Here is a 12,183-nt window from a genome sequence, read left to right as displayed (position 1 = left end):
TGTCTAAAAGTTGGAATCGATTTAGTCGATTCACTGAAAAGAATCAGTGAAGTGAATCACTGAGAAGAACACACCCTTCGAGCTGCTGAAATCTTCTCCAGTGAAGTCTTCTCCTTCTCCAGTGTGACGTAAATATGAAAAAGACAACGGCGGACTAATATACCCTTCTTTAGCAATACAGAGATAGGAGGTGAGAAGTTGATACGAGACTCAGCCCAGTATTATAAACAGCTTATATGGTGAAGAAAATCACAGTTTCAGTTTTTTACTCTTGGAAATGATTCGATGATGAATTCCAGCTCCGCGAAAAATGTGAGTATCGGTAGTGATTGTTTAGGCCTACAACAGTTTATGATTATTCACCTACATTTAATCAGCAGTAAGATTAATGCATCCACACTAAATGATAAGATCTTACAATGATAAAGAATGATATAAAATGATCACTATATAACCCAACATATATTTCTCATTTTTCTTCACACATATTCAAACAGAATAGATCATGCTGCGCTGATGGAGGCTGTTTGTGTGTTTAGATAAATATAATTTAGTTGTGTTGGCTCCACTGTGTTTAAAGTTAAAGTTTACTGAAACAAAATATAAAAGTGTGCTTTAGCTGAACATTTGAATTGGTTAGACCGACTCAGTGTAAATAATTATAATCCGTGTTGGAGGAAGAATATATTTAAGAGAAAAAAGTACGTCGAGCGTGTGCACACAGCTCAACAAAACAGGTTCTGTGGAAGCTGTGTTGAAGAAGGATGTGACTTTATGAATTCACAACTAATCAGTTAGCTTCACCGGGGTCCATATTGTTGCTCTCATCACAAGAAAAAATAGAAGTAAAGGAAAAAAAACACGAGTCTCAAACTCAAATAAAACAAGTAATCTGAATTAAAATATATTAGCTCATGTGTGATATTTTGTAATAAAACTACTGCTACTATTACTGTTACTACCCTTGTAAAAAAGGAAGTATAGTCAAAAGCATTAAAAGTATGTTCAAATTAGGTAAAGAATACTAGAGAATACATTTTCTATTTAATATACTGTTTGAAAATACACATTAAATATACTTTCTCTGTATTACCATAAAATGTATTTTTAAGCAATAAAATTATACTGTAAATTGTGGCATTAAATACTGCTTAAACTTACATTTTTTCAGTGGCATTAAGAAAGTACACAATATTTGCATCAATGTGCCAAGTAGTACATTTACAATATACTTCAATTGTATTTAAAAAGGTGTATAAAAAAGTCAAACTTAAATCTACGTAAATTCTCAGAAGTTTATAAAAAAAGCACTCATAAGCACAATTTAATACTTGTATGTTGTGTTTAAATATAGCTTAAATACAACTGAAGTATATTTAAGTTGCCGTAAGTTCATTTAGTATGTATTTAAGTACATATTTTAATTTTAAAAAGTATGTCTATTTCATGTTAAGTATGCTTTTAAAAAACTACACTTAATACACTATTCTTTTACAAGAGTATATAATTCTACAACTACTAATAATAGCAGCAATAATACTGCCACTACTATTACTACTAATATTTATAAGTATAATGAATATAATACTAATACTACTTCTACCACTATTATTACTACTATTATTAATAATTATAACACTAATACTACTTCTACCACTACTATTACTTCTATTAATAATTTGCTACGTAACAATTTCACACATAATTTTTTTTGTTCCAAGTCTGTTTTTGTTCCAAGTCTAATATTTTGTGATAAAAATGAAAAAGCAAAAGATTATTTCCCGTAAAATTTATTTTTGTGGTCAGCACAATAATATTTGTGAAATATTCAGTGCTAAGTATATCTAGAAGATTCTGGAACTGTGAGAACTGTCAAGAGATTTCTAGAACTTTTCGGGACCGTCCAGAAATGTACATAGGAGCACAAATACATTTTTCCTAAACTAACCATTTTATTTGAAGTTCTGATGAGTAAGTGAACTTGTATACACGTTCATTTAGATGGCATCAAGAGGTTGCAGACATTCAGCAGTATGCGTGGGTTTATAATCTTGCTGTAGGATAAAACACTGCCCAATGAGTTTGCAGGCATTTACCTGAAAGTGAACAGATATTCTTATTTACTTAGCTACTGTCTTCAGTAGTTACCTCATCAGTGAAAATAAGTGCACCAGTGCCAGTGTTAACCATACATAACTAGGCCATGACAGCACCATGAGGCGATATGCTTTCGATCATGGACAATTATTTTTGTCTCCATAGACAAATCTTCTGTTGACAGAAATCTATGAAAATTACTTGCTCACCTTCTTAAGAATGTTCTTTCTTCTTAATATGACAATAGCAGAATTGTAGTACCAATACGTTTTTCAATGTTACATAGAAGAACATGTTTTAATGATACAATTTTTTTCTGTTCTATTTTTCAGACCTCTTTTGTAGTAGCAGAGCCTATGTCTGATATCTGATGTGCTATGTGATGTGGATTCTACAGTGTTTATTACTAGAACAATCAAGAATCAATGGCATTCATACAGTTTTCAGTTCCAGTTCCAGTTCCAAATATAAAGCCTAGAACAACAGACCCCTTAATTCAATGCATCATTGACAACAAATTGAAGAAGTTAAAGAAACTGCTCCCAGGGCATAATATTAATGGACTCTACCCCTCCGAACCCTGGAATGATGATGTGACCCTACTGACGGCTGCAGTCGTGTCTGGAAATGAAGAGATTTGCAACTTTCTCTTAAGAGAGCAGGCTGACCCCAATATAATCTCAACGAATGCGTTTTCACCTCTACACTACGCTGCTTGTACACCTGGAGTTCCACTCAGTATAGTGAGAAGATTACTTGCAGCAAAGGCCAATCCAAATGGTCATCAACTACAGATTTCACCATTGCAATTTGCTGCCACTAACGACAGAGCTGACATGGTAAAAGCACTCATAGAAGCTGGGGCTTCTGCTGAAAAACTTTTTGGAGCTAACCCAGACATTGATAAGAAAGTGGAGAACATTATTCATCAGTTGCCTTCAGGGAATGAAGTTCTTAAGAAATGCAGAATCTTTTTTGATTTTACTTCTGCAGTTCCCAAAAAAACTCAGTTAGAAGTTTTCAACCTCTTTAAGGAACATTTTCTTGAGGAACATCCTTTTACCCATGTTACACTGTTTGAAAGGTACTTTACAGTTGTGGGTCCCGGTGCTGAACAATATCAACAAAGCAGCATAGGGTGGTTGAAGGATTCCAGTAACAGAGACCTTTACATCAAGGGCTTCATCAGCCGCTTTCCCAGGATACCTTATGAACAACAAATGCTTGCACTGAACACTTTCCAGGCTGTAATTTGCATGATGAAAGAAATATCTCCACTTGTCTTCAATGAGCTTGTACCCATTCTAATAGAAAGGGCAAGGCCTACTGGCCCTCAGGGAGAACCATTAATTCAGTTAATACTAAACATTCTGTGTGTGATTATGGAGAAGTCCTCAAAACACAAAGTTGGTGTTGATGATCTGAACATTTCTGTACTTAAGAACGTATGCAGTAGACTTATGGCTTTCATCAGTCCTAACTACTCAGTTACTGTCAGAATGTTTACTTACCGCTTGTTTGCTGATCTTTATGTGTTCATCCCAGAACATATTCATTCATGTGGAATACACTCAGTGCCTGATGGGATACTTAATCATGCAGAAATGGCGATGGATTATGTTAAGGACAAGCTGCAAAAACTGGACACAAATCTCAGACATCCGCAAAGTTCAAGTGTGTTAGATAATGTATGTGAAGGAGAAGAAAGCACCTTGTCAAAGAACAAGAAAAAGAAGCTGAAGAAAAGGAAGAAAAAAAAAGAATCCCAGGAGAAGGGACAAGAAACAGAAGAGAGTACTGAGTCAGATGCTGCCAGAACATCAGTTGAGGAGTCAGGTCCCACTGTACAGCCTTTCACTTCTGACAAAGAGAATTCAGCTTCACCAAGAAAATGGTACCAAATCAGCCAACGCTGGAGGCCAAAACTGGAGAAACTTGCGAACATTGATGCAAGTAAGGTTTATAAACTGGGCAATCTTACAATTGGTGTTGATCCAGAATTCCAGATAGCTAAAGGAAGTGATGGAACAGAGGTTTTTCTGGGCCTGAGGGACGATGGTACTGAAGTAGCTGTCAAACGAATGCTCAAATCCAATTATCAATACCTCAAAAATGAGGAAGAATTTTTACGGCTTCCAGAGCTTGACCACCCTTTTATTGTACGATATGTGGACTTTGCCATGGACAAATACTTTGTATATCTTGTCCTTCAGCTTTGTGAATACACACTGGAAGAATACATCCAAAATCACTTGCCAAAAGACAGTTCTGATCAGGAAGCTGAGCTAAAGAAAATTGTAAAAGAGGTGCTATGCAGCCTTAAAGTTCTTCACAGTGAAGACATCAAAGTACTCCATCGAGACATCAAACCCCAGAATGTTCTGATTGGTAGGACTTATACTTCATGGTCTTAAACTTGTTTTTCAAAATATAAGTAATTGAAATAACATAATTCAATGCCCAATTCAGCTAATTAATTAATGTGTTCTGATTTATGATCTCTTTTAACAGATATAACAGGAAAGGCACGGTTAGCTGATTTCGGTATAAGCCGGAGACTGAATTTAGGACAGACAACTTTGCGAACTAATCCTGCTGGAACAATGTGCTGGAAAGCCAAAGAAACTATCAAAAGGGATGAATATGTTTATAAGAGGAGTTCTGACATTCAGGTAGTGTACTTTCACTGACTTTAACATTACTCTTTGTAAAACTCACATCAAGTATAGAAGCTTTATGTCTTAACTTAACTGTGCTTTCTTTAGGTTGCAGGAATGTTAGTGTACTACATCCTCTCTAAGGGACACCATCCGTTTGGTGAAGAGGTCCGTATTGAGGTTAACATACTTGATGGGAAGTATTCACTGAAACATCTGAAGGATGATCTGGCGAAGGATCTAGTGGAGTGGATGATCCAGGAAGATATGAATGAGAGACCTAAAGTAGAGGAGACCCTCGCTCATCCCTTCTTCTGGACAGATGAAAAGTAAGAGAAATAAAAAAAAAAATGAGTTGTATAAGAGATTTGTTTGTAATTCAAACAGTGGGGAAACTTTTTTTTACCTACAAAGAATGGAGAGGACTGTAATTATTTATTGTAGGTACACTTTAACTGTGAGAGACAGAATCTAAAACAATCCAGAAAATCACATTGTAAAGTTTTTATATATTTAATGTAATTGTATTGCATAAAAAACATATTTAATCACTTACCAAGCAGCAAGAATTCTGGCTCTCAAAGACCTGTTAGTGTTTCTGTAAGAAGCCTTCCTATTCTGCAATCATTATCTGTATAAATTGCACTTGTTTGAACTTGTTACCTGTATAAAACACACCTGTCCACACACTTAATCAATCACACTCGAAGAACGAAGAACTGCCTAAGGACCTTAGATCTTTGTATAGATCTTGAATGGTCTACAGGACAAAAGAAAAGCAGTTTGGTGATAAGGCAACAACTCGTGATGCAGTTAATGGAAATCTATATGATTCAGATGAGGCATGGAAGAAGGTCATGTGATCAGATGAAACCAAAATGTAGTTTTTATGTTTCCACTTGACCTGCTGTGTTTGGACGAAGAAGAAGAAGGACGAGTATGACCGCAAAAACACCATCCCAGGTGTGAAGCATGGTGAAGGGAAAGGATATAGGACGACTGTACCGCATTGAAGGGAGGATGGAGGGGGTCGTGTAACGTGAGGTTTTGGCCAACAACCTCCTTCAACTAAGGAGTCGCTCTGTAAGAAGCATTTTAAGGTCCTGGAGTGGACTAGCCAGTCTCTAGACCTGAATCCATGGAAAACCTTTAAAGGGAGCTGAAATGCAATGTTGCTCAGCAACAGCCCAGGAACCTAAAACATCTGGAGAAGATTTGGATCTGTATGAAGGAGTGGGCCAAAATCCTTGCTGCAGTGCAAACTTGATCAATTTATGCAATAAATGCAAATGTCTCCGACAGTTAAATTGTACCTACAATAAAAAATTACAGAGCTCTCCATTCTTTGTAGGAGGGAAAACTTGCAAAATCAGTAGTGTATCAAATACACCACTGTATATTGTTCTCCTAAAATTCTAGTGGAATATTTGAATCAGGGGTCACCAGTATTGCCATTTAAAGACAGACTATTACTACAGTTTCATTCCAGTTGAGCACACCTGATTGCACTTTAAATTAAATCAACCGTGTTTAATAATACCCAAAGATTTAATCTAGGCTCAGGCAAACTGCAGTGGATATTGTAAATATCTCCAGCACCAAAAAGCTCTCCAGCACCAAACAAAAATCAGCTGTACCCATGCATTGGTCCTTTTTTGTTTTTTTTTAGTTTCCCAAGTAACTAAAGAGTAGCTGTGGCCAAAAGCTTCTTTTTCTGATCCATTGTTTAACAGTTTTTTTTTATTTTTATCAAAACATAGGAAAAATCTCTAGCCACGATTGATGATCCTGGATATTCAGTCTTTGCAGAACAGTGACAAATTGTCTTTATATGTGAGAGAGTCACAAACTATGGTCTTTTAAAAGTCTTTTTAAAGTTTTTTAATGCACGGGTAGCATAAGACTTGTGTTCTTGTACATGACCAGTAAAACAGATCAGACCTGATCAAATAATGAAGTTGAAATACTGCACTTGTTCTAGGCTGATCATTGCTTACCTTTAAACTAATGCAGAGGCCTAGCTAATTGATTTTTGATTAAGATAATATATAATTTGCAATACTACTACAAATACTGCTACTACTTCTACTTTATAATGTAGGCATAGCATATTGCCAGCTTTAAAAGCCTGCTAGAGTGTTTTATTCCTCATGTTCTAGTTGACTATGATACTATGCTGACTATAACTGATTTAGTCTTGTCACATTTTCTTAGGAAACTGGAGTACCTAAACAAACTGGGAAATGTGACGGAGGTGCAGAACTATCGCAATGCGGATGAGGAGCTCCTTCATGCTTTAGAGGAACTGACAGTGGGGAAAACCTTCTCAGGTTGGAAAGCAAAAGTGAGTTAGACAAAATCCTTAAAATAATAAAACTGTTATGTAAAGTGCTTCCACACACCTGATTAGTCGATTCTAGGATAATTAATAGGTTGATACCTACACAACAATGATTAACTAACATGTAGCAAGTACAACTCTTACAACTTTCAACAAACAACAAGGCTACACTTAACTACTTCATTGAAATTGCACATTAGACTTCGATTTTATATTTGCTATCATAAAATGTATAAATGCTTGTTCACATAACATTATTTTGTGGCTTGTTTCTGGTGGTGTCAGTAGATACTAGCTTTAGACATTCTCAGAGCACTTTTGTAACTCATACTTCAAAAGAGCATCTGCTAAATGGCATAATTGTACCTGTGTTAATTCACAGTTTCCGGCTGAGGTTGTGGAGAAACTGGAAGGGAGGAAAAAGGCATACTCGGAAGACACACTTGGTCTGCTGAGATTTATACGGAATCTACATGAGCACTAGTAAGTTTTATAAAAAAATATATATACAATATTAAAATGATTCTGTGAGTCAGACAATATACAGCTGATTTCTCTGTGTCTGTTCAGCCCTGAAGATGCAGAAAAAATAAACACTATGACCTTGTTTCCTGACCTTTTTGGAAACGCTTTCAAGTTTGCCAAAGACAGAGGATGGAACACCAGACCAAGTTTAAGAAAGTGGATCAAGGCTGTACCTGTGATTTGATGGCACATAAGGGTAGTGTAAAGAAGGAGGAACATGAACAATGTGGCAGGGATCAATGTAATGTATCTGCATATTGCATTAATAAACAGATAAAAAATAAATTGGCCAAAAAAAGGTTGTCACCAAAAAAGAAAAAGGTCACTCACTCTTAATACTTTGTTGGACCACTATTAGGTTTGACTGCAGCGCACATTTGCTGTGGCAAAGTTTCAATAAGCCTTTGCTATGCCACACGATTTATTTAAATCCAGTGTTGCATTAGTTTTTCACCAAGATCTTGCATTGCTGATGGTCGAGTCACAATCATCTATCAAGCAATTATAGCAGTAGCGTAGGCTCTTCTCACACTCAGGTTATATACTGGGCGTGGCGACACACTCACCGATTATTGTTTATCCTGCCCAGAGGGTTAGCCATCTGGCAGCCTTTTTTATTCATGGAACCAAGGTAACACATGTAATGACACGTTTTGGACAATCTAAGGTGTATTATTTTTATAAGGTGTGTTTTGTTTTTTGTGTATTTTGTATTCATTTACACATTACCGCTTATTTGCTTAAATTTCAGTTTTGACACAGTGTGAAGAATCATATTTACTTACATGTTTTATATTATACTTTAACTTTTATAGTTACTGATGTATTTCTGCCCTTCCTGGTACATTTTAATTTCTTTAAACTGGTGAACTAAAATGGTGTCAGGATAATGTTTTGGACAGAGTAATTCAATCACAATTTTAGGGAGAAATTGAATTAAATGGCTTTTTTTATTGTGGTCATATCCATTTAATGGAGCAGATCCCATATGGTATGAAGCACCATAATGCCAAAATAAACCCTAGTTAATGAAATGCACTGGTGGTGGTTCTGCCGTATGAAAGCATTGCTGTCAGAAATTATACTTAATATTCATGTGGCTTTTTATATTCTCTGTATTTCATTGAAAAAATGTTTCTTGTATGGACCAAGCGTTACGTTACATTTAGCGGCTTTTATCCAAAGCAACTTACAAATATTGATGTACATTTAGCAATAATAGAGGACATAGAATTTCAAAACATAAAGTAGAAGTTGTTTTTCAAACATTTTGAATGCCCCTGTTCATTGTGGTTTGCAAAGTTAACAAATTCTCCACAGGAAACAATCTTAAATATAGCATTTTATAAATTGTAAAAATATATTTTCTAGAGTTGCTGGATTTACTATATTGGAAAAATAAATCATGTTGCACATGCCACACCTTTTGTACATGATACTTGTTGACTTTTTGTACTATTGAATGCTTAAATCATAATCTTAAATAAACAGTTTCTTCTTGTACTAAGAATGTTGTATTGTTTACTTTATTCTCATCACACCCTTCTGTTTTTTTAAGCCATCATTAAAAACCTATTAATTAATGCCTTCTAAAATATATTCCGATTTTCTGTGTCGATGCCATCTATCGATCGTGAAGTAGCCTAGAGATTCTTTAAAATGGCCAGAGTTTTCAGTTGTAAAAACATTCAATGTTGTGCTTTACTGTGACCATACAAGTGATGTTTTTTCTAATTAAGGTCATGATCCAAAATCTTGACTGAAATTATGAATTATGATTTGTTCTCCATTTAAATCCAAATAAAAGTTTGACAATTATCCTGTCTGAGTATTGTCTGAAATTGATGGTGTAGATATGAGAAACACTGTATTATTTAATAGTTTAAACTAGACTTTACTGTAACAGTTTTAAATTATAGAAGTAGAATTAATTCTATTTAATTAAGTTAAAACACAAAACATTGTGGTCAGTTTCCCAAAAGCAATATCAGGTCTAGTCGTGGATCATACTGTCCTGACCTTTACATTTTTTTTATATAATTCAGAATTCATTGTTCCATCAATGAAGGCAAGCCACCCTGGCCTAGACGCAGCAAAACAGGCCCAAACCATGATACTACCACCACCATGTTTCACAGATGGAATAAGGTACTTATGCTGAAATGCAGTGTGCTCCTTCAATTCATTTAAACCAAAAAGTACTGTTGTAGTACTCGAGTCCGGTCTCTGTCTTATATAAAGGAGTGGTTGGGTCTGGGGGTACCTCCCTGAAATTATTTTTTGCAAATTGGGATGTCTGAATCTGTGAGTTGGCAGAGCTGCATTGGTGACAATTTGATTGAGGACAACTGGGAAAGGGTGTTATTTAGGATACATTTCTTTGCTTTATGTGGATTTAAATAAAAAACCAAATTCGCTTCCATTATAGAAGTGTTTTTGGAAAATCCTTCAGTAGATGTGTTGGACAATTGTATCAAAGGGGAACTGTTACAGATATCAGAGCATTCTGAAATTGTATCAGTGTTCAGGAAAAAAACGTAATTTTTGCTTCTTTTGACACCTGGCTCCATGCTGCCATCTAGTGCCATCAAGTTTAATTTCCTACAGTGTCTTTCTCTTTGTTTCTATTGAAGCTTTTTCACATAAATAAACCTTGATTACAACACAAATGTGCCAATACAGCACTGATATGAACCTCCATCTTATATTAACCTAGAACAAAGAAAAAAATAATAAACACAACTTTTATTTGACTATTATTAGCTACATATTGCGAGGTTCAGTGTAAAGTTAAAGGTGCATTTGTTTTTGGGACAACATGGATGTGTTGAAAGGAACAATTTCCTTTTTTTCAAGGCAGTTTTTTTTTTTTCAAACCAAGAAAGTGTAATAAATACTTAAGGATGCAATTCATAGGCTATAAATCTAGTATATTGTACTACCACACCGATGGTGGCGATAAAACAAGCTTTCTTGTTTGCAGTTTTTAAAACAACAATGCAACAATTTTTCAAAAAATTTAGAGAGAAAAAGTTAAGGATGTAAAAAACAAAAGACAATACGCAAGTCGTACTAAAACGACTGCATTTAACTAAGATTAGTTGGTCTGCGCAGTGCCGCGTGAAGTGGAACAAGCCTCTTGCAGCTACTTTTTTATAAAAAAATATATAAATACTGCCTTTTAAATATTGGGTAAGCCAGGTATGCTTGAACAATATTATATTGTTTTGATATAAGATAATTTCCTACTATGTGCTTATAATTTAGAATTTAATTGTAACCTAGCTGTTATCCCTCCCTCTACGGTGGCCGAGAAAGCCCAACGCAGTGCAAATTGAAAAGCGCTGCAAAAGCACAAAACACATCCATCAAAATTACAACACAGGCGCAGCAAATAGAAAAACGCGCTGCAAAAAGAAAAACGCGCTGCAAATAGAACCACAACACAACGAAAGTGAGTCACAACACAACGGAATTTTCCCGGGGGACCTTAAAAGATACTGTACCAGCTAAGCTGCGTCTTCAGTAACGTCTCGGACTTCACTATGTGTACAAAGGACAATAAGTGGCAAACAAGGCGTTTTGTGAAGCAGAACTTTTAATAATATGCACACAACCGTGGTAATCACAGGTAATAAACATAACTTACTTTTCAGAAGCTTGTTTGCCACTTACTGTCCTTTGTATACAGCTGGTACAGCATCTTTTAAGGTCCCCCGGGAAAATTCCGTTGTGTTGGTGACTCACTTCCGTTGTGTTGTGGTTCTATTTGCAGCGCGTTTTTCTTTTTGCAGCGCGTTTTTCTATTTGCTGCGCCTGTGTTGTAATTTTGATGGATGTGTTTTGTGCTTTTGCAGCGCTTTTCAATTTGCACTGCGCTGGGCTTTCTCGGCCACCGTAGAGAGGTTATCCATAGTTGGAATATCAAAGCAATTTCACAAAACAAACAAATTTGCGTAAAAATTGCTTAAACATTTTTTTTGCAACTTTCTGCATTTGCTTTTTGTAAGTAAATGCTTTTTTTAAGTGCACTGATGGATCGATATTCACCCTCTCGTTATTCTCTTTTGGCGGTCGCTCTCCCCTAAATAAAGTTAACTGTGTTTAAAGTTAAAACCTACTAACACAAAATATAAAAGCCTAATAAAACTACTATTCATACGTAATGTTGGATAAAATATTTAAGGGAAAACTAAAAAAAATCCCTGCCCACTGCTTGGCAGTAAAATTGTTAGTATTCTCTAATAAAAAAAGGGATGCATTTCCTAAATGCTTCATAATGCTAAGAACCTTGTAAAGTCGTACCTAAGATTGAGAGAAAAAGTTAAGGATGTAAAAAACAAAAGACAATACGCAAGTCGTACTAAAAAAGACTGCATTGAATTAAGACTGGTTGGTCTGCGCAGCGCCGCGTGAAGTGGAACAAGCAAGCTAATTTTTTAAAAATATATATTAATACTGCCTTTTAAATATTGGGTAAGCCAGGTATGCTTGAAAAATATTATATTGTTTTGATATAATATAATTTCCAACTCTGTGCTTATAATTTAGAATTTAATTGTA

At 35.4% G+C, this 12,183-nt stretch overlaps 1 protein-coding gene across 2 annotated transcripts; it reads left to right on the top strand.

The window, feature by feature from the left end:
• Nucleotides 1–93: 93 nt before the first annotated feature.
• Nucleotides 94–9,090, top strand: LOC103047258 (uncharacterized). Of its 2 annotated transcripts, none has more exons than XM_049482483.1 (7): nucleotides 94–312; nucleotides 2,430–4,485; nucleotides 4,618–4,769; nucleotides 4,863–5,083; nucleotides 6,969–7,098; nucleotides 7,478–7,578; nucleotides 7,666–9,090. In XM_049482483.1, the coding sequence occupies exons 2-7, from the start codon at nucleotides 2,523–2,525 to the stop codon at nucleotides 7,802–7,804; spliced, it is 2,706 nt and encodes a 901-aa protein (XP_049338440.1). In that variant the 5' UTR covers nucleotides 94–312; nucleotides 2,430–2,522; the 3' UTR covers nucleotides 7,805–9,090. The 2 variants fall into 2 exon arrangements, with proteins under 2 accessions (XP_049338440.1, XP_022541249.2); XM_022685528.2 differs by having other exon boundaries at nucleotides 4,609–4,769.
• Nucleotides 9,091–12,183: the final 3,093 nt, after the last annotated feature.

Source organism: Astyanax mexicanus, chromosome 8 (assembly GCF_023375975.1).
Source record: "Astyanax mexicanus isolate ESR-SI-001 chromosome 8, AstMex3_surface, whole genome shotgun sequence".
Taxonomy (NCBI): domain Eukaryota; kingdom Metazoa; phylum Chordata; class Actinopteri; order Characiformes; family Acestrorhamphidae; genus Astyanax; species Astyanax mexicanus.
This window is presented reverse-complemented; position numbering and strand designations above follow the sequence as displayed.